Genomic DNA, 23,358 nt, shown 5'->3' on the forward strand with positions numbered 1-23,358 from the left:
TACATGACAGTCAAGCCTGGCACTAGTGTTTGAGGTTAGCCTCTCAGAGCTGTGGTCGAGCTGTTGCATTTGCACATTTGTCATTGTTAGAAGTGAGTAGCCCTGTCCCTGGAGGGTGAATTGAAGCCCATTCATCTGGAGAAGACTGTCAGTGACAGGCGCGCACTTCCTCCTCCCAGGCCAGGCAGGGTGACCTCCTGAAGCAGGCAGTGTACTCTTGTAGAACATTACTGTTTCAACAGTACATCAGAAACATTTTAAGTAACGTTTTAAAATAAAAAATAAGTCTTCCATGACCTTTGTTTTGATAGAATTTGTATCAGGAAACAAGAAAAGTGGTTGACAGAAGTCAGCCATTTCAGTGCTAGCCATATACCACTCTCAGGTTTCTGATCTGTAGATAATACTTATTATAATCTTTTGTTTCTTAATTTAAATATTTTTTTCTGAGTTTTACACATTCATAAAATTGGGGGAATACAAAATTGTACTAGAATTTAAAATCTAATAGAGTAGAGAGGGGAAGGTTCAAACACATGACAGACCTTCCTGAATCTAACACTTGACTAGCCTCCTACATGGTGGGAGTTGGGTGGCGGTGCTGGGTGTTACTCCTCTCACCTCAGCAGGAATCTTTGTTAGTCCCAAATTGCTAACTCAGTCAACAACTTCAAATTTTGTATTTGTTTTTCAAAATGCCTTCTTAAGGCAGTGAAGCAATAGAAGCTGTAGCTTCATGAACACATCTAATTTAAACTTTCTCCTTCAGTGGAGCATCATAAAATGTACATTTGAGGGATAATGTTCGTAAAAGTTTTATGTTCTACAGAATTTAGTTTAGGTCATATTTTGCAGCAATTTTAAAGCAAACAGAAATCTACAGTCAGCTCTATACATTGTCATCCTGAACAATTACTACATAGTGACTCTTTGCTCAGATCCAGTTGACACCAGTAAGTGGAATTGTAACCTTAAGGGATTATATTTTTTTTACTTATTTTTAGAGGAGGTACTGGGGATTGAACCCAGGACTTCATGAGTGCAAAACATGCACTCTACCACTTGAGCTGTATCCTCCCCCTTGAGAAGGGGTTATAAATGTTACTTTTTAATGTGATTTTGAAGGCCCTTGCAATTAAAGTTCTGACTTAGTTTTCATTTGCTGTGCATTTTTATGTTTAAATTTCATGTTACTACTTTTGTTTCTCCTTGTGATTAGCCATTGCAGGATTCTGATAGCAGTCTTTCTGAAAGCTGATAATCCTTAACTGTAACCCTGTAAACAACAGTAATAGTATATAATTTTCCTTGTGCCTTTATGTACTTGAGTTGGGTGGAGGAGTGAAAAATCAAAGGTTATTGCCAATGCCATTGTTTACTCTGGCATTTTAAATTCTCAGAAAGTGCCTCTGATATTCAGTTGCCTACACCTCTCATTCATAACTCAGTTTGCATCTGGGAGAAAGATGTATATCAGAGAGCGCTGTGTATTCAGATGGTCCATGGTACTGCTAATAGAATTGGCAAACCTTTTCATTTAGAAACGTGGGTAAGTGATCACAGTAGCAGTGGCTACAGAGCAACAGCCAGAGCTTCAGCAGAGGAAGTATGATACAACTTGGAAAGATTGTTTCTGGCTACATAAGTGGTGTCATTGAGACACTTGGATGGGAAGGTAAAGATTTTAGTTCAAATGAAGTGGCATCATTCAGGAAACAGTCCAGCTGTCAGTGCTTTTGAGAATACAGTTGAAGGACAGTTTTGCTCTTAACTGTGGAATGTTATCCCTGTTTTTTTTTCCATCTCTGATGAGGATAGCCTTGGGTCCATCTTGATGTTGTGTTAATGCTATTTTTTTTATTTGAAAAATAGCCTGTGTTCAAATAAAATATATCTTGGCTTAGGGTAAGCAACCATTCACCTGTCAAATGAGAACAGCAACTCAGAATTTTGATTTCCTTCCTTCAAGAACAACTGCAAAGTACATTTTTATTTGAGGGCACAAATGAGTCTTCCCAGGTACCCTTGGTTCCCTAGCTTTTCTCATTTCATTGCTCATACCAGGAGACTCTCTTTCTGAAGTTACTGTTCAGGCAGGTTAGAGCCCCATGTAAAACCTGTGAGTTAAAATCCCTAGGATCTTTCACGGTTCTGCCACCAACTTACAGTGTGACCCTGTGTTATGAGTTTATAATTTCTTTAGCACAGAGCCAAAAAATTTGTCCTTATAAGCAGGCAATCAGTCTGTGAAAAGTAAAACACCATTGGTGCTCTTGTCATTTGTTCTGTAAAGGTCAGGGATGGGGTAGGTATTCGTTTGTTTTCCTTTGCAGCTGAAAGAGAATCTTCAAAGACCTTTTTATATCGTTTCCTCTTCTAGGTTGCCAACTTGGCCTGTTCCATCTCAAACAATGAGGAAGGTGTAAAGCTTGTTCGAATGTCTGCAAGCCAGCTAGAAGCCCTCTGTCCTCAGGTAAAGTACAACCTGCAGTATTTAAGGTACCACCAAATTGGGTTTAGGTTGGAGTAGAGATGAGGTTTATTTTGTTAGTTTTGTTTTTAGTATTTTAGTTAGAAGTGTTAGGGACAAAACACTGATCCAGAGTCCACACAGTTTGGAGAAATTTATGTTTAACATCAAATGATAACTTCCTCAGGGCTCACGTATTACTGTCTACTAACCTGTCATTAAAAATGCATAGTATTCTCCACTGCTGGCAAATGGAGGGTGGGCAGTGGCCATTCTACACCTTCCTTAAGGGAGGACCATCTGCAACATGTGGTAGTCTTGGAATCACGATGGTTACGCCACAAGCCTAAAATAATAACAGCTCCCCACCCACACATCAGATTGATGTCCAGTAGCTGAGTCTTATTGGAGAGAACAAGATTCAGGAGCTAGAGGCCTTACTTTGCAATCTCCTAAAGTAGCCTTATGATACAGATATTAACATAATTCAACCAGCTACTGAAGTAAAAGCTTAAGAACTTCTCTGCATTTATAATGGTCTATTGAAAGACTGGTGATTAGGCTAAGTTAAGCATGTGGGACTCTAGAAAGACTGAAGCACACAGAAGAAGGGTTGCTTTGTTAAGTGCCCCATGAGTTGCTTACCTCCTGTGAGGTGAACTGATCTTGTATGTATGGCCAGATACTCGTCACCCTTTACAGGGATTTCTAAGCAGTGTAAGTGCTGGTTTGGTGGAAGAGGTTGCCCCTATGATTTCCCAAGTAGAGAATGGTCATGGGCGTACTCTGAAGGTTTAAATTTACCTCTCAATGTCCTGCCAGATGGCAGTGACCACAAATAAAGGGGAATAAAGCAAGGGAACTGGAGTAATGGAATAGAGGTCATAGGAATTAAGTTTTCTGTGAAGTCTGCAACCAACTTTAAAATATACTATAACCAATACCTTGGCTGTTTCACATAAATAATTCCTGACACTCAAGGGAAAATAAGTAAATTCTGGTTATTAATTTGGGATCCCATTGGTACATGGCTTAGTTAGTGCAGTTGTTCTCATTCTCAGCCATGTGGATTAGTTTGCCAGTGAGAGTTGTTGCTTCATCTAAATATTAATATGATTAACCAACTGTGGGCCCTTATTATCTGATTGACATTTCCCCAGTTTTACTCCAGTTATGAAGTCTGCTAGTGGTTGGTAACTCTACAGATGATAAGCATAGTGAATTTAATCACCTCTAGAAAGTTCATGGATGACCGAGTTGTATGAAATAAATTTAAAGCAGATCTAAAGATTGGCATTCTTTTCTCAAGCTTGCCATTTTACCCCCTCAGCACTTTGTTTTTAATGCCTTTGGTTCTCCATTTGATTTTGAAATGCTTGAAAAGCGACAATGCTTTCACATATCAGCTGAAACAGATGGTAGCATACGCTGATCACACCTACTAAGAATATTTATATAAATGATCTTAAAGCCTAGGAAAAAAAATCACATGGAGATTCTAGTAGATCCTCATGAAAGTGATGGTGTGCATAAATCATGTGTGGCTGGGCCATGTTGCCCAGGTTTTAGTTTGCCTTCAGAAAGCACCTTTTCTCCCTCTCCTTTGTTAGTTTCATTTCTCCTGCTGGCACAGACCTTAAGGGATGTGGGGTTAGAGAGACAGTGCACAGATCACAGTTGGTATTGAGTATATGTCCTAGATAAAAAGGTGTTTCTCTAGGTGTGATTATTTTCTGAGATTCTCACCTAGTCTCCTTCCTACTCTTGCTCACAAATAGGGCTGGGCGGTTCGGTAATGGCAATACAGTGGACATTTGCAGACATGGTAATGACAAACTGGGTAGCATGTGCCAGTTCTAAATTAGGCGGCTGTGACTCCCTGCCAGCCCCGTTACTGCTAGTTTCTTTCATTTTTTTTCTTTTTTTTTTTTTAAATTGAAGTATAGTCAGTTTGACTCTTTCATAATATTTAAAGAGAAGTCAGCAATTCATATTTTTCTGACTAGTCTTAATTTTAAACCATCAGTAACTAATTTAAGGCTTTGAAGTTCTTTGAGGAAGATAAACCAAATTTCTGGGAGCTGCATCCCACCTACCCTGGCCCATGAGTTTCATGCTTAAAGGACCTCTCCTTCAAGTTAGCTGATGGCTGTCCTCTGAGAAAGAACGGAACCATCTTCTTACTATTCAGCTTGATGTGGGCAGTGATCTCAGGCACTGGGGGTTCTAGTCCTGAGGTTTTTCCTTCCAGAGTCACTGGCTTGTTTGATAAACAAACCCTGGGCAAGTTAGTCAAATTGACTGGGCTAGTTAGTTATTTCACCAGGAGCTTGAGATGGCGTTTAATATGCTGTAGCATGCAGACGAACAGTTGTTATCTTAACGTGTATGTTTCTTTGTTGTGAGGCTACTGTCAACAGCCGTCCACAGTATCGACTGCGTATTAGGTTTTTCTAGTCTGTTTTTGTGCCTTGCACCTGGGCTGCTGCATTCAGGCAGCCCTGGCCCCTCTGCTGGGGGCTGCTGTTCTGTGGCCCCACCTACAGTTTAGTTGGCTTCTAGACCTTATTGTTCCTTTCTGGAGGGGAGAGATGACAGATGGAAACCTAGAGGAGTTTTCTTCCCCGTCTTTCGGTTCACCCAATAAATTAACTTTTAGAAATGGGAAGTTCTGTTCTAAAGTGCTAAGTTTTTAGCAGTTAAGCAACTTTAACCCCCAATATTTGAGGTATTAAAGTTGAGTTCAGAGGAAGTAACCTGAAAGTGGATTCATCTTGTTGCTTGCACGGGGAGGGAAGCACCCACGTTTTTTGGTGATTTACTGTCATGAGTAAGAAAGGAAGTAGGTCAGCTCTCTGCCTGCATTGTCTTCTGCTTTGTGGCTGCACTGTTTCACTCAGTTCATCAGAAAGGAGACCTACCTCCATCTGAGTAAAGAGCCCCATGCTTTTACAAGGAAGGAAAATCAAGCTGTTTTGGGGGAGGACCTGATTCTCTTCCCCCATACCCCCAACATCATCTTGCTTATGGATGTATTCAAGTCTTAGTCCGTGGTAGCTGCTTAAAATACTTCAGTTTTTTGTTCATCTGGTGCTGACCAAAAGGAAAAATCCTACCAATAGCAAGTTTCTAACAACTGAGTCTTTAAACTTGGAGGAGGGTATTTTGGAGATGATCTCACTTAATATTTTATTTTTCTTAGCTCATTATGCAGGGATGAGCATTGTACATTTAATACAAATCTGGCACTTTAATAATTCATATAGCCTGGATTAATGTATGGCCTTTCTTGGAAATCTACACAAGGGTGAATTAAGTATTTGAAGCCACTGCTTTAACTACATTTCCTTTTTTTGTACTTCTCACTAACTAAATTGAGAAATAACTTACAAAATTGTAGGTTCTTCTTTCTGCCTCCTTAGATTTACCTTCCATACTGCTGTTTCTCCCATTGTGTTGTGGGAATGCTGTTCATTTTTGTGGCAAACAGGCTTGACAAGCATCAAATAAGCACAGACCCAGACAGGCCTGGTCTATAAGTGATGAGAAAATACATAGCTCTTAAATGAGCATCCAAGGCATATGGGCCCGGGAAGTCTGCGGCCTCAAGCTCTCACTCATCTATTATTTCACAATCATAGGACCATCTACCTTTGAATCACCTCACTTTTCCACTTCTGATATTCTCTGATCTTTTCTTACAAAGCAATTTCACAGAAGAGCTCAAAGGAGCTGCTTCTGACTGAAAGTGTCTCAGCATTTTCTGTATCTCTTTCTTCCTCCACCCCCTCTCACAGTGGTCTGCAGGTAACAGACTCCCAGAGCACTGTGGTCTCTATATGAGCCTTGCATGTTGATAATGGCCTGTTGTTTTGTTTTCTTGTAAAGTCTGATTGCCCTATCATAAAAGTTGGAAAGCGTTTCCTTGTCTTCCATTTTCTTGAAAAGTCTGTCTGATTGGTATTAGTTCTTCTTTAAATGTTAGGGAGAATTTACCAATGAAGCCATCTGGCCTGGAGTTTTTTTCATGGAACAGTTTGAAACAATGAATTCAGTTTCTTTAATAAATATAATGATACTCAGATTAGCTGTTTATTCTTGAGTGAGCTTTGGTAATTTGTATTTTATTAATGGCTTCTCTATTATTTTTCTTCATTCTGCTTGCTTTGGGTTTAATTTGCCCTTTTTCTAGTTTCTAAAGTTAGAAGCTTTTAAATCATTGATTTGTGACTTTCTTTTCTAATGTAGCAATTAAACATTTAATGCTATAAATTTCTCTCAAAGTACTACTTTAACTGCATCCCACAAATGTTGATGTGTATGTTAAATAGTATGGTTGGGATGGTCAAGAAAGACCTCACTCAAAGTGATGCAGAAGCAAAGAACAGAAGGAGATGACAGAGTAAGCAAGGGAGGGTGTCTGAGGGGAATGCACTCCAGGAAGAGGGAACAGCAAATATAGAGGCTTTGAGGAAGGGGGTGTCAAATATCTCACAGGACTGTGGGTGTTACAGGGCCTTTTAGGGCCATGGAAAAGCATTTGGCTTTTTACTCTGAGTTACATGGAAAGCTATTGAGGGGTTTTGAGTGAGGATTGACTTGATCTAATTGTTAGGCTTTAACAAGGCTTCTTGGACTTCTGTGAGGAAGGATAGAAGCAGACAGATCCCGTAGGAAGCTGTGGTAAGCAGAATAATGTGATTCCCGCGTGCCACAACCCTCCCCATCCCCCGTCCATGTCCTAATTCTGGAGACTTGTGACTATGTTTCCTTATATGGCAAAAGGAACTTTGCAGAGGTAAATAAACTAAGGATCTTTAGATGATTAAATTACCTTAGATTATATGAGTGGGTCCTCAGTGTAATCACAAGGGTCCTTATATGAAGGATGGAGTGGTGTCATCATCAGAGAAGGAGATGTGTTCTTGGAAGCAGAGTTGGAGTGATGTGGCCACAAGCTAAGGAGTGTGGGCAGCCTCTAGAAGTTGGGAAAGACAAGGACTGGAATTTCCCCTAGAGCCTCCAGAATGAACAGTTCTGCTGACACTTTGATTTTAGCTCTTTTAGGCCTGTTTTAGACTTGCGTCTCTAGAACTGTAAGATAACATTTGTGCTGTTTTTGTGGTAATATGTTACAACAGTGTAGGAAACCAAAGCAGGCTGTGCTGCTCATCCAGGCAAGAGTACAGTGGAAATGGTGAATAGTAGTTACAGAGTTTGGATATATTTTGAAGGTAGAATTTATTGAAGGATTTCTCGAGAAGTGAAGTGTTTTGATCCTATGTAGCTAGAAGGATGGAGCTGTCATTTTGGTAGGGGAAAAAGGTGATTTCGAGGAAGAGCTCAGTTTTGAACATGTTAATTTTGTGGTGCTTGTTAGACATGCATGAAGCAGATCAAGTTCAGGGAAGAGGTCTGGACAGGATGTATAAATGTGAGATTCATTAGCACATACATGATGCTTAAAGCCATGAGCCTTGTTGATAAGCTCACCAATGAAGTATGTATACCCAGAGTAACAATGTTGTGGAACTAAAACTGGGGTTCTCTAACATGTAGAGTTTAGAAGGATGAGCAGTATCCAGCAAAGGAGACTGAGCACGTGTTAAGACCAGAAGAGCACCAGAAGCTGGTTTTATCTTGGAAGACAAATGGGAAAAGTGTTTCTAGGAAGAGTGATTATTAATGTCAAATGATTGTGAACTGTGACCTGAGAATTGATCCTAGGATTGAGCAACATATAAAGATGACAAATGATCTTGGACAAAAAACGTTTCGGTAGAATTTAGGCGAGACAAACTTGACTTGAGTGGGTTCAAGAGAGAAGAGAAGAATTGAGGGTAGCAAGTGTCTTTCAAAGTAAATGTAAGGATTATGGAGACATGGGGTGGTGGCATGAGGCAGATACGGGATTGAGAATGTTTTTGCTTTTTGTTTCTACTTGGGAGGTTTGTTTGTTTGTTTGTTTTAAGCTGATGGAAGTAATCCAGTAGAGAGGAAATACTGATGATAAAGAATAGAGGGGAGAGAAATGCTAGAACAACACCTTGGAGTAGGGTAGAAGAAATGAGATCCAGTGCACAAGTAGCGAGGTTGGTCTGAGATAGGAGCACAGATAGGAACGTTCATAATTAAGAAGAGGTAAGACAGTATGTGGCCTGGATGCAGGTAGAGAAGGTGGTGTGAATCTGTAGACATTGTCTTTTGATGGCATTTCATCTTCTCATTTAAATTTAGGAAGCAGAGCTGTAAGCTGAGAGTGCTAGTGCTGGGAGGAGTGTTACAGGAGGAGGTGTGGAACAGTCACTCATTTAGTCAGAGTCCACACATGAGGAGAGGAAGAGACTGACTGGATGTCTAGTTCTCTTGCTCTTACCATTCCTCATTGATTGGTGATGTCACTTGTATCATACATTGAGTTTTGTTCTATGATAGGGTCTGTTTTTAGACTGTTCTGTTTTAGTTACATTAGCTTTATATATATATATATTTAATTGACGTATAGTCAGTTTACACTGTTGTCAGTCATTACATTTTAACTTTCTCTTCTATACTGTTGCTCCCTATCCCTAAGATTTTTTCCTCACAGTTGTCAGGTGTATACTGTTTCAGATTAATTTGTGAATAATAGATCAGTCTTCTATTCCTAAACATGGACTGTGTTTCTAGTTTATTCAAGTTTTTTTTAATGTGCCTTAGAAAAATTTAGTCACTTTTTGTTACTTCAGTCTTGTGGGGGTTTTTTTGTTTGTTTTGTTTTTTTACAGATTTAACCCCAAATATTTCCTATTAATTGCTTTCTTGAAGATCTGATACTTCATTTTATGTCCTGTTTTCTATTATATAGAAAAGTTATTGATTTTTATGTATTTCTATTATCCCTAGCTACCTTAATGAACTCCTAATTCTAAGAGTTTTTTTCAGTTGACTCACTTCAGTTTCCTAGATAAACAAAGATGATCTACATTAAAAAGTAATTCTGTCTCCCTTCTAACAGCTTTTTCTTATTTCCATTTCCTACTTTATTTCATTGGCTAGAAAGACCATTTATTCCTTAACTAATTGTGACAGTAGGTATTCTGATGAATAACATCCTGATTTTTAAGGTACAAATGGTTTTAGAGTTTTACCACTATCATGCTGGATGATTATTTAAAGTAGTATATTAAATATCTTTCTATTCCTAATTTACTAAGCCATCACCAGAGTATTTAATTTACCAAATGTCTTTTGTAAACAGGTTTGTAACCAAAATGAGAAAGTTAACCTTAGACCAGGTGCTTTTCCTCCATTATACTGTATGGGATAAGATATTATGGAACAAAGAGCAGTTTTCTCCTAGTAATGGAAAATTACCCTAGTATTTAAAACATACAATTAATTCCCTACCCATGTTTACTTGGCTCTCTTAGGAAGGATTTTCTTCAGCCAAATATTCTTACAAGGTCTAGCTCCACTCTGATTCATTGTGAATTAATGAGATAACTAATGAAGAGTAGTCCACAGTGGTGAACCACCTGGTGGGAAATGAAGGCAAGAAGGAAAAAAGCAAAGAAGAAACCTTGAAATGATAAATATAGGGGAGCCACTGTATAACACATGGGGAAGACAGGATATTTTGTCTTCCAAAAATTTTTTGTCCAAACCCATTCACTTTTGAAAGTAGTGGGCTATTAATAGCTGGGACCGCCCGGTCCCTGATGCTTGTGAGTCCGTCATTATGTAGTCTTACTGCTTCCAGTTGTCTAGGAGGGAAGGGGAATGGCTGCACTAATCTAGTGTGTCTGATTCTTCTTCAGTTTGTTAACCACAGTCTTTGGGGGCTAAGCTGATAACTTCTTTCTTGAATACCCCTCCAGTATATTGGGAATTATGCACATGACCTGAAGGCATGTGATTTCTACAGCACTGAAAAACATCCAAAACTCCTCCCCTCAGGAAGCACGCCCAAATGACTCTGTGGTAACAGTTGTTCTGCCTCTTCCAGATCTTGATTACTACCAGTTTCCTTTTGTGTTTGCTTCCCTTCCAGGTTGCATTATTATGAACACAGGTATCTCCAATAACCTGTAAGCACCTTGTACCCAGAAATCTTACTAATTACTCTTTCAGCTCATTTTTGTACTGTTTCATTATTTATGCGTTCAGTGAATACATCAAAGGTTCTGAATAGGTATTTCTCCAAAGAGTATACGCTAATGGTCAATAAGTACCTGAAAAGATGTGCAACATCATGGCCCACCGGAAAAATGCAAATCAAAACCAAAGTGAGGTATCACTTCACACTCACTAGGATGGCTATAATTAAAAAAAAAAAAAGTGAGGTGGAAGGGAAAACAAGTGTTGGTGAAGATGTGGGGAAGTTGGAGCCCTGCTACATGCTGGAGGGAATGTAAAATGGTACATTTTGGGAAGATGGTAAGGCAGTTCCTTGAAAAGTTAAACATAAAGTTAACTGTATGACCCAGCAATTATATTCCTACTTACGTACACAAGAATGAAACAAAACAGGTATGTGAATGTTCATATGAAGCAGCTTATTCATATGGGCCAAAAAGTGGAAAGACTTCAAATGTCGATCAGCTGGTGAATGAATAAATAAAATGTGATAAATCTGTATACTGGCATGTTACTTGTCAATATAAAGGAATGAAATAGTGATGCGTCCTACAGCACATAAGAACTTTGACACATTATGTTAAATGAAAGAAGCTAGTTACAGAAATGCACATATTAATATTCCATTCTGTAGGACATACTTATTTTATAGAAAAAAGTCCAGAATAGGTAAATCCATAGAGGCAGAAAGTTCTGTTAGTGGTTGCCAAGAGGTAGGGTTAAGGGAAATAGGGAGTGACAGTAGATACGGAGTTTCTTTTTGGAGTGATGAAAATGTTCTAAAAAAAGATTGTGGTGATGGTTGCAAAACTGTAAATACACTAAAAATCTTTGGATCATGCAGTTTAAATGACTGAATTGTTTGGTAAGTGAATTATATCTCAGTAAAGCTTTTTAAGAAATTACTTTCTACTTTTTTAGAAGAAATTACCTTTAGGTTTATTAAACTTTTTTTTTTTTATTAAACAAAGGTGCTGGTGATTGAACCCAGGACCTTGTGCATGCTAAGCCTGTGCTCTTCCCCTGAGCTATACCCTCCTCCCTAGAAATTACCTTTTAAGCTTAATAAATATTACACTTTCTGTGATGCTGTTATATGTCAAATATACTTCAGGAATTGGAATACAATATATTTTTCATATGTATACTTTGATAATATATCAAAAACCTGAAATGCCAGATGTTCATCACAAGATTATTAAGAATACTGATACTCTACAATCAGAAAATAGTGATGTGCAGCTATAAGGTGGAATAATAAACAGCTAATGTTTGTAACATACATTTAATGATATAGAGCAGTATCTAAAAGAATCAACAGAATAGTCAGTTTTATGTAGCATATAATTCTAATTGTGTATTTTTCAATTTGCATACATACTTGTGTATATGAGGAGAAAAAAGCCTGGAATATAATGTCAAAAATTGTGAAGATTTCCTGTCACTTGAGTGGAGAGATGAGAGATACTTCTGTTGTTGTCCATGGTTCCAGTGTATTACCGTACTTCAAATGTGCTGCTTCTCCATTCGCATATGAAGCCTGTTGTTTAACACTTCTCTCCTTCATCTCTGTGGAACGTGTGGTGTTGTGTGTCCTTGTGAAATGCACATGAGACAAAGCTGTAGCCTCCACTGACCAGATTGTCTCACCTATTTTATTTTCATGGCTCCGAAACAGTAAACAGTGAACTTCAATATCTTTGCAGGTTATCAATGCTGCACTGGCTTTAGCAGCAAAGCCACAGAGTAAACTGGCCCAAGAGAACATGGATCTTTTTAAAGAACAGTGGGAAAAACAAGTCCGGGTTCTCACAGATGCTGTCGATGACATTACTTCCATCGATGACTTCCTGGCTGTCTCAGGTAATGAGCTGCTTCCCCAGAGAAGTTTGTGAGGAAGTGCATAATTACTTATGCCTAAGTTACAATAATGGACAAGCAAAAGGCCCCTGAGTCTGGGCAGGTAAATCATTGTAGCAATAATATTGTGCTGGTTTTCATTTTAATTTAAAAACAAAACAAAACAAAAGAAGCTACTAGTGCCTCCTGAGCAATGGGGGGCAGGGTTGGAGTTGTCTCCCTTGTGGTGGGGCTGGTCTTGATCTGAAAAGCATGAAGTAAGAAGCTGGCTGGCAGAGGTTTCTCCCTGTTGGTGTAGAATAAGACCTTGCAACTGTGACCTGTACAAACGCTGTAACCATCTACCCTTCTTGCTGCTATTGTGTTTAGAAAAACACTGACCTGTGTCCTGGTAGAGGTTGTAGTTATTTGTTTTGAGCCTGTGAGATTTAGAAGGGATTCCCGACATCACCAACTTTAGTTTCTTTTGTAAAAATTATTCCCCTTGGAAAGCTTCTCTTTCTCTCTCTCTCTCTCTCAGAAATGATCATAGTTTAACTGCCTACTTTTCGAAAGACTCTGTCTGCATGATGCACAGATAGAAAACAGAGAGGAAATATTTAAGTACCATTTAATTATGAACTTGCAAAAAATAAATCTGGGTAATTCACCTCACAAAAACAGTTGATTTCATTATATAAACATAAACTGGTAATGACATAGTAAATTGCATTCATATAGAAAATGTCTGTCAACTGCAATTCACTGTTTATCACACAGAGATAAATTTCCATCCGTCTCCTTAGAGTTGAGCAAGTATAAATGCATTCTCCATTTAACAGGCCTCTGCTGCCCTTGGCTGCACTGCTTGCTCTTTGGAGGTGCCAGGCTTCCTGAGGCCAGTGGCTGTGGGCAGAGTCAGTGGCTGCTACTTGTAGGGCTAAAACTACCTGTCACCCCAGGGAACCATGGTCTGGAACGTGGGAGACGCGAGGGGCAATGGGGCTTGAAGCAGAAGCGGTGCTTAAGTACGTGCACAGCACAGTCCTCCAGCAGTGACCTATATAAGGTGACCGTGTGTTCTGCATACCAATGTTTCCCTGTCTCTGCTAGTTCTCCTTGGGATTGGTAGCTTTGGCCCTACTTCAGAGAATGGGGAACAGGCAATCCGTAAACTACAAAATGAGGGGGTGAACCATGCTGCTGCAGGACTGCCAGATTGCAGGTGCTGGTACTTTAAAACAAAAACCCATTTGCAAACACATCTTTGCAGGTGCCAAAAATGCAGCAATTGCTTTTTTGGGAAATCTTGGCCTTCTGTTGTTTTTCCCAATGAAGTACTGAATTATTCTTTTCATAGGTTTAGAGAAAAACATTCCACCTTCACAGCACACTTTTAAGCAAACAACAAATTTTGAAATCTAAATGCAAAGCCCCCCTCTGGAGATAGATATTACATTCCTAAACTTACTTACCAAGTAAGGCTTGGTCTCAAGGGATTTTTTCAGTCCTTAACAGCAAAATAGAATGTGATAGAATCCAATGTCCCTCATGCAACATTCTTCAAATCAGAGAACAAAAGGGATTGTGCAGTAGCATTTAGTGGGATCCAGGCAGTATCTTTAGGGCATATGACATAAAATAGAAGAAAGGTAAAGAGAAATCAGATTCTTCAACAGATACACTTTTGTCTGGTGAGTGTATTCAATTTTTATGCAAATGTGGGAAAGTAGAAGGGTTGACTTGAAGGAAAGGAGTTTAGACAGTTTCTGTTTAGCAAATAAAAACATCAAACAATCCTCTCAGTCAGAAAGTGGTGGTGCTTTCAGAGCATCTGAACTTTAGAGATCCACCTTAGTGTGTTTCTCTGTTTTGTCCCTGGCTTGCTTAGCACCGTCAAGTAATTAACAGGACAAGGCGGTTATTCACAATTCCACTGTTTTTTAGGGTGTGCTTTTTAGGGGCATGGGATGAAGGAGACAAGTAGAGGCCTGTGCAGAGTTCTACTGGCTTGACCAGTTGATTTTTAGCATTCAGATTCATTGTGCACTTACCTCACCTATGGCAGTTTTAACACTTTTTATGTAGATGCACTAGAGGTGTCTCCTCATTGCACCTGACACACAGCTTCGCTTCAGTAGGGAAGTGGCTGACTCTCGTTGAGTGGACTCTCGCTTTTCACTGGGCAGGTCCCCACTCGTCCCCAGTCCTTGGCCCTTGTGCAAGTACAGTGTCACTAAAGGTGCCACGCGAACTGGAGAGCAGGGGTCATCTGCAGCAGCTGTGTGCAGTCTTTATACCAGAAGCCGAGGTCTGCCCCCTCTGCCATTTCCTGTCGCGCTGAGGCACAGTGGTGCTTTGTCAGTCCTTGGGCACGAAGGGCTAGTTTCTGAGTAAGGGGCTGCCAGGCGAGTGCCTGGCACAGAGTCTGACCTAAGGTTGGTGGACTTCATAAAATTTTGCCAAATGAAAAGTAAGGATGCTGCTTGACTCCTTGGAGTGGTGGTTTTCTACTGTGTCTGGGGGCCGTGTTGGCCTTTGGCAGGGTGATAGATTTTGAGGAATATTTCCAGTAATGACTTTCCACCATCATATTCCCTCTTGGAATCCATGGGGCCTGTATGTTTGCTGTAGCCCTGCCCACTCATGAGACTCCATCCAAGGGGATGTTCTTTAGGGAATAGGACTGAGAGGATCCTCTGCTGCTTTATCTCCATTGTTCCTGGGTATTCTGTCTGACTGGTTCCAGAAGTTTCCTCATGCTTATCACAAGTCATATCTTAAATTTATGGCTCAAAAAATAATAGTCATCTTGTATATAACCTGGTGAAGCCACTAAGACCCTGGTGCCAATATTTCATGAGGCTGCAGGGCAGGGGGAACTTGAATCACTGTGTATCAAATATGAGCCAGTGGCACTTGCAAATAGAGAGGGACTTGCAAGCTACCCCAGGGAAGAGGGAGAGGGCATGCTTTTCCCCCCAGCTGTTCTATTCAGAGTGTTGCCTTGTAAATGTTGGAGGTGGTTTAGGATGCTAGACAGCATTCAGCAAACCATAAGTATATTTATATGGACTGATCCCTTAAGGACAGTGGTTTGAAATTTATCAAAGTGATAAAGACTGTTTGAATTTCATTTGAATTGTATTTGATAAACAATTTTACATGGAAATGCAATTTACTTTCTCATTCGTTTACTCTACTTTCAAATGTGGAAGGTTTGGTTCCTTTTTTTTGAGTCACAAGTGGTTAGAGTGATTCTGATTGGGTTTATTCCTTTTCTTTACCAAATGCTCTTGGAAACAAATAATACTTTTCATTACATACTTTAGGGCAACAAAAAAGGGTAGTAATATGTGCTCTTCTTCATTAAGTGTCAGTGTGCCAAATAATTCAGTCTGATGGGTCTAAATAAAAGGATTTTTGTACTTAATTTTTTGTGTTTAATAGCAGAAAGGCAAAACTGAAGATAAGATAGGGCTAAAGTTAATTTGATTTCTAACTCCTATGCCTCCTAGCTGTGTGACCTTGGGCAAGTCACTTAATACTTTCGTACCTGGTTTCCTCATTAATTAATAGTGATTTTAAAGAAATAGCTACTATAGAGTGAGTTAAATGTCAAGCACTCAGAATATTTCCATAATATTCGAGTAAGTTTTCTATATAAAGCATTGATATTATCCTCTCCTGTGTGTGCATAAGGGTGCACTGATAAAGATATCCAGAGCAAAGGGAGCCCAGGAAGGGCCCCAGTGGGCACTGTGGACTGAAGTGTAAAAATTCATGCAGGCTTTCTGGAGAATGCCAGTTGGTTTGGTTCCTGGAGAGCAGTTAGGCATCATACACCTACTTGATATACATAATACCTTTTGACTTAGTAATCCCATTGCTAGAAATAGGGATATGTATACAGATGTTTGCCAGAATACCTGTGCAAGGATGTTCACTTCAACCAAAATGTCTACAGGAGACTGGGTGGGTGAATTATGGCCCCTCCATCTCTTCAGTAGCATATTGTGCAGCCATTACAATGGATGAGGTCGATCTGCAGAGGCAGTCCTAGAAAGGTTTTCAAACGAAAAACAGATACATTATTGTCCATAATCCTTGAGGATAGACTGGTGTGTGTGTGTGTGTGTGTGTGTGTGTGTGTGTGTGTGTGTGTGTGTGTGTGTGTTTCCTGTTAGAAGTATCTACAAATAAAGACTATTGAACAATCAGAGTTTTTAATAGGGTACAGATTGGTGTGTCTACTGATAATGGACCCATGCTGAGTTTCTTTGGAAATTCAATTAAAGCTAAAATAACTTACGGTTTAAATTAGTATGGGTACCACCAATCCTCCCATGTTTGCACACGTCCAGTGGGATCTCACTTCTCCCCTTTTGGCTCCAGTTGGTGGCATGTCCTGGGTGTGCAGTGGCCTCAGCTGTTGGGCTTTCCCAGTGAGGGTAGGGAATGTTACCTTAGTCAGCTTCCTGAAGTAGAAGGCTTCTTTGGCTGAAGAATGGCAAGCCCTTCTCTGGTTTGGGTTCATCTGGAAGAATAAATGGAAGTATAAATCCCAGAAAATGTAAATTGAGTTTTAAAAACATACGTGTCTAACGAAGGTGAACAAATCCTTGGTGGAAGTTGGGGCCACCTTAATGAACAAAAAAAAGAGTATTATGCTTCATTGATTCTAAGACGTGCTTTCCTTCCTGAAACCAGGATGAGTCTTAAAATCAGTGGTATGAGAAAACATTAACTCATAGTTTAGTTAGCAACAGCTTTCCTATCCTGTCCTATCCTGTCCTGTCTTATCCTGATACAAGAGTCAAATGTTATGGTAGGTTGAGTGAAAGCAGCAGTTTTTAACCTAAGGTCTAGTATGGTGGGCAGGCTCAGTGCCAGTCTGTTTAGTTTAAATTACTCTGTAAAGAGTTTCTGTATAAAAGATGTTCCTGATGGGCTCTAAATCCATTGATTCTTATCACTGGTTCATATATTCTCCCTAAAATTAGCTTATATAGAAAGTCTGTTTAATAATTTTTCTCTTTGAGTAGTACAGTGGTGTAAACTCTGGCAAGCATGCCAGTTTTTTAATTGGTAGATGCTAACTTACAGTCTTCTTAGCGATCTTGTGATAATTCATTTTTCCCTTCTGTAATAGAAATTCTTACTGTATTTTTACTTTCCCTGAAAAGATGTTTATTTTAATTGATTGATTAGTTTTTATTTAAAAAAAAAGACTTTTAAAGCAGTTTTAGGTTCACAGCAAAATTAAGAGGAAGGTGAAGAGACTTTTCATCTACTTCCTGCCCCCTGCACATGTGCAGCCTCCCCTGTTACCAACACCCCCACCAGAGAGTACGGTTGTTAGAACTGATGAACCCGCGCTGACACGTCATCGCCGCTCAGAGTTCCTGATGTGCACTGCCCTTCACTCTTGGTGGTGTGCCTCCTGTAGGTTTGGGCAAATGTATCCACCATTTAAGTGCCATACAGAGTATTTTCACTGCCCTAAAAATCTTCTGTGCTCCACCTATTCATCCCTCCCCGGCCACCCCTGGTCTTTTACTGTGTCCATAGTTTTGCCTTTTCCAGAATGTCAGTTGGAATCATATAGCCTTTTCAGACTGGCTTCTTTCACTTAGTCATATGCATTTATGGTTACTCCATGTCTTTTCATAGTTTGATAGCACTTTTTTTTTAACGCTGAATAATATTCTACTGTCTGGATGTACCACAGTTTTCCAGTTTACCTACTGAAGGACATCTCGTTTCCAAGTTTTGGCAATTATGAGTAAAGCTGCTGTAAACATCTGTGTGCAGGTTTTTATGTGGACATGTTTTCATCTCTTTTGGATAAATACTAAGGAGTGGGATTACTGGATCATATGATAAGAGTATGTTTAGTTTGATAGGTGCGAGTGCCTGCCTGCAGTCTCCTAGGAACTGCAAAATGGAGGACCTTGTTCCTGGGGCGTGCAGGGGTCTGGAAGCCCAGCGCAGGGCACTGTGGTGGCTCTGTTCTTTGCTAGATCTGCCAAGTACCTTTTGCCTCTGGCTCCCCTAGAGGTGAGAGGAAGTAGCATCGTGACCACTTTCTTGTTTGGGGTATCTTAAAGTGGTCAAGCTTGCTATCACCCTTCCAGACATGGGGTTATATATAACTTGACTGAGTACGTTACCAGAGGGAAGGGTAGTGGCTTTTGGAGAGGGATTAAATCAGGAGCTAGTCTGGATAATGACATGTCAGTGTAAGGTGACCAGGGCTGGCAAAGAAATGACTCGATGTGTTTCCTGAATTTTTTCTTTTTTTGTTTGGGGGGGAGGTAATTAGGTGTATTTATTTATTTACTTTTTAATGGAAGTTCTGGGGATTGAACCCAGGACCTTGTGTATGCTAGGCATGTACTCTACCACTAAGCTGTACCCTCCCCCCTTCTGATGTGTTTCTGACTCTTTCAGAAGAACTAGGACTATCAGTCTTTCGCCTGTTATGTCAGGCACTCTCTTGGTTTAAGGAAGTGAATATGTCTTTGTTTGTCTGTTTGGGTTTTTTTTTGTTTGTTTGTTTGTTTGTTCTTGGAAGTGAGCATGTCTTTAACAGACACTGCTTCTAAGAGTTCTTACATGTCTTGAAGAAGGCTCCTTTCTGAGCAGGTGATGTGTCCCTCACCCACCTACCCCATGGAGTCTGGGTGGCCCTGTTATTCCGGCTGTCTGCTGCTCAACTCCAGCTCCTGGGAAGAGAATGTGCCTCTTCCCATTCTGGGCGGCCCCTACAGATCGACCTCATTGATTTTAACAGGTGCATAGTTAGCCTGTAGTTTATGACCCACTCTACTCTTGGACATTTTGGTTGCCTCCACTTTGCTATTATAGATGAGGTTGAAGTGGACTTCTCACTCTGGGGTTCCTAAAACCTAGTGTCAAGCTTTTTGCCTTGAGGAAAAATAGTATTTGGGTCCTTCAAATCCAGCTCTATGACTGGTAGGAGCCATTTGTCAGCTTAACAGGATTCAGGGGTTTCCTCAAATACCATAACAGGCCCATCTGCATCCCATGAGTGGGCTAGTAGATGTTTTGCCTCAGGTGGGCTCTCTCAGCACCCTCCAGAGGAGGCTTCAACCTGCTTCCTAGAACCTCCTGTTCCAGAGCTGTCCTGGTGTCTTGGTGGTTGTCTTAATACCACCGACATGTACTGGAGGGAGGGGTGAGAGACTGGGAGAATGAAGCCTTACAGTGAACCTTTTCTTCTAATGTAGACTTTGTTTGGGGGTATAAGGTCAGTGAAATTATTTAAGGGAAAGAGAAATTATTAAGGGTTCTGTGATCTGAATTTTCTGCCTGGCTTACAGAACAACCTGCCTTAAAGATGGACGTTTCTTTCTGCCTCTCTTTTAAACCTGGAATGAAGATTGTTATTCTTGGAAGTGACTACAGGTTGAGTTTCTGTGGGGCAGTTAATCCAGCATTTAATCTGGTCTCCTCAGTGAAATGATACGTGTAAAGCTTTTGGCACTATATCTGGCACAGAGTGAGCACCAGATGAGTGAAAGATGCCAACTTAGAATTGTCCTCTTCTAGTGGAAGGCCGCCTCCGTCATCCAGCTTTTTGTTTGTTCCTCAGAGAATCACATTTTGGAAGATGTGAACAAATGCGTCATTGCTCTCCAGGAGAAAGACGTGGATGGGTTGGACCGCACAGCTGGTGCCATTCGAGGCCGGGCAGCCCGGGTCATTCACGTAGTCACCTCAGAGATGGACAACTATGAGCCGGGAGTCTACACAGAGAAGGTGCTGGAAGCCACCAAGCTGCTCTCCAACACAGGTGCGGGGACTCCCTTCTTTAACTGTGCTCCTCACACACAGGTGGCCTGGTGGCCAGGCCTTGTGGTTAGGAATTAGAACATCAGGACTCAGCATGGGTCTCACCAAAGTTCCTGGTGGTAGAGCAGATTTGTGAGAAGTTGGTCAGCCAAATTAAGGCCTCGCAGACACATTTCTTCCATGTGTGTCCCCACGATTAATAATGGGAATAACTCTCAACTCACTATTTAAGGTGAACTTATGAATTTTATTTCCTATTTGTGAATAAACCCTGAATGAAGGGGAGAGGGTCCCATTCTTGCAAGGCTTCAAGTTAATCCCAGTTCAAATTCTCAACCATGTAAATCCAATGTTGCAGAATCTGGCCAGAGATAAGGGTGATTTGAGTCTTTGTAAAATACAACCTTTAATTTATTTCAACCATAAATCTTAGGGAGGTAGAAGCAGGGGCTCTTCATCATACACCTTGCCTCTCTGTCTGACTGAGGGATTTAGGGGGTGCTGGTGGAAGGATGATGTCTGCCGGGCCAGCAGCGTCTGCCATGCCTCTCTCCTCCGCAGTCATGCCACGTTTTACTGAGCAAGTGGAAGCAGCTGTGGAAGCCCTCAGTTCGGACCCCGCCCAGCCCATGGACGAGAACGAGTTTATCGATGCCTCACGCCTGGTGTACGATGGCATCCGGGACATCAGGAAAGCGGTGTTGATGATAAGGGTGAGTAACTGCATTTCAAATGTTTTAACAGCTTTCTTATCATTTGCTAGAGTTGGGCAATGCATCATTCTGGAACTCTGCAGATGCAGTGGCAGTATATTAAAACCATGAATCTAAAAGCTGTTAGAATGAGATATATTTAATTACATTGTCTAAAATGACTTTTAGTTGCAAGTTAGAGCCCAAACTTAGGCTGAGAAGGGGAGCTAGTATGAGTTGGCCTTGATGGTTTACTTCAGAGCAAACAATCACAACAAATATGAGGCTTCTGTGTGAGTTAGAGGGAAACTACAGAAAATAGTTGTCAGTTAATTTCCTTAACGCAGGTTGAAGCTGTTCTTTACATGGAGCACCCCTCTCCTCAAGGGGTGGCAGGCAGGCAGGCTGCTCGAACCCCAGGGTGTTGACGGTGAGGGGATGTGATGCTCCCAGGTTCAAGGCCACGTGTTGTGCCCTCTCATCATAGCTGAATGGAAGCGCCACCCACTCTGGGCCCCATTTGACCCATCCTCCCTGAGAGAGCAGCAGTTCTCACTGTCTGAGAGAAAGTCTAGGACACTCTTTGGGTGGGTGTGAACAAAGGGGTTTTGAGAAACTGCCCCCTCCTCTGGGTGCTGGGCTGGGACTCAGAGCTGCCCTTCCTCTAGCAGTTGATCCCTCACGAGCTGTTCTGGCATGAGCATGTTGCTCTGGAAGCTGAGGCAGGGCCTGTGCATAGCTCTCCTGGGGTCCCTTGGACATCCCCCAGCCCTAGGTCAGCCCTGCTCTGGCCACAGAGTGGGTGGTTGGAAGGCAGTGCCTGCCTGCTGAGCAGATGGCTGCTTTGCTATGCTGACGATCTAGTCGGGTCAGGGGAGCTCCGTTTACACCTTCGTGGTTTGCTGGTAAAACCTCCCAAAGTAGGCAGGGGTTCTGTCCCACTTTTTACCCCCTCAGCTGGAAACAGAGGCCATTTCTAAGGCAGTTACATCAGGCTGGACCCATTTTGTATGCAGTGTAGAAACACCTGGGCAAGACAGCACTCCTCTCTCAGGTGAGGAGAGAGAACTGTTCACAGATTGTCTGGTTGGCTGCTGGCTGTGCCTGCGGGCCCAAGTCACCTGGATGTGCTGTGGGTGGGGGAGGGAGCTGGTGGAGCCTTTTGCTTTTCTTCATCCTTGCTGCTGTGCTCAAGAACAACCCATGCTTGGTGAGGCCTGGTCTGGTTGAACGCAAAGTTAAACCCAGCGGCCAGATCTCAGTGTGAAGGGGAAACGGGAATGATAGAGGATTCGTTGGGTGTCTGAGGTTAACTCCACTGGAGGTTTAAGTGCTTTGAAACTGCGCTTACTGCAGGATGCTTACACATTCCAGGGTCCTGTTCTGCGGAAGCAGGTAGGGTTGTAGGAAACCACATCCTGGGAGCAGGCGGGCAGCTTGGAGTTCTCTTTAAGTCTGTGACTCTGAGCAAGTTCCCCATCTCTCTGAGAATCGTATGATAGTGTTGATGGTTTTAATGGGATGAAATGGGCCTGGCATGTAGCTAGAGGGAAAATACAACAGAGGCCTGGCAAGCTCGGTGACACAAAACCCAGGGTGTGGTCAGCCAGGAAGGCCCAGAGCAAGCGCAAAGCAGGTCTGTGGACAGCCAGGGTTTAACTCATCCCTTATTGTCCTGATTTGATTAAAAAATCATCCTTCCAGCCCCCAGGCCTCCTAGTTTCTTGATGTCTTGTCCTCCTCCAACCTCAGCCTCACTTGCGGAGGCTCACCTAGTCGTTGACATGACCAGTATCTGCGTCAGCCCAGTGTGAGGTTTCCCCCTTTGGTCGGCTCACTCGCTCTGGTACTGTGACTCCCTACTGTCCTTTGAGTCCACCAGGATTTTAAGTCAGTTGGGTTTCACCACTTGGAACCCTCACTCAGCCCCTTAGGTCCTTGCTTCATTCCTTTTCTAGCTTTGAGTCTGTTGTTATCAGTCTTCTTTGCCTCCTTTTACTTCCTCTTACTTGCTTTGCAAAATACAACCCTAGTGAAATCTCATCTCCTGAGTATGGTGTAGAAAAGTGCCACTACTCTGACTGGGGTCACCGAGCCCAGGACCGTCGGGGGTGCCTGGTGCTGTGCAGTGTTGCCCTCGGGGCCCTTCCTGCTCCTCCACCTCCACACCCCCGTGTCCCATCTCTGCCCCCTTCCCGGTCTGGCCTTGGTGCCTGTTTCACTGCAGATAATGCTGCATCTGTGCCTGTGTCCTCTGCCCTCCTCCCCTCGTACATGTCCTCATGCTCCTGGCTGAGCCCGTCCCCGGCACTGGGTCCCATTCCCTTTCTCCAGTGCCTTCCCCCAAGCACACAAACATGCTGTTACTTCTCCCATCATAAGAAAGTCTCCTGGCCCCCATAGTTCCTAGTCACCTTGGCT

The 23,358-nt window shown here is 41.7% G+C and overlaps 1 protein-coding gene across 1 annotated transcript in view; it reads left to right on the forward strand.

Moving 5' to 3' along the window:
• Positions 1 to 23,358, forward strand: part of CTNNA1 (catenin alpha 1) — a 154,203-nt gene that overhangs the window by 122,108 nt on the left and 8,737 nt on the right. The window contains exons 10-13 of the mRNA XM_032476845.1: positions 2,381 to 2,473; positions 12,295 to 12,451; positions 20,046 to 20,246; positions 20,807 to 20,958. Coding sequence (XP_032332736.1) covers positions 2,381 to 2,473; positions 12,295 to 12,451; positions 20,046 to 20,246; positions 20,807 to 20,958 — 603 coding nt within the window. The remainder of the gene's footprint in view (positions 1 to 2,380; positions 2,474 to 12,294; positions 12,452 to 20,045; positions 20,247 to 20,806; positions 20,959 to 23,358) is intronic.

Source organism: Camelus ferus, chromosome 3 (genome assembly GCF_009834535.1).
Source record: "Camelus ferus isolate YT-003-E chromosome 3, BCGSAC_Cfer_1.0, whole genome shotgun sequence".
NCBI lineage: Eukaryota > Metazoa > Chordata > Mammalia > Artiodactyla > Camelidae > Camelus > Camelus ferus.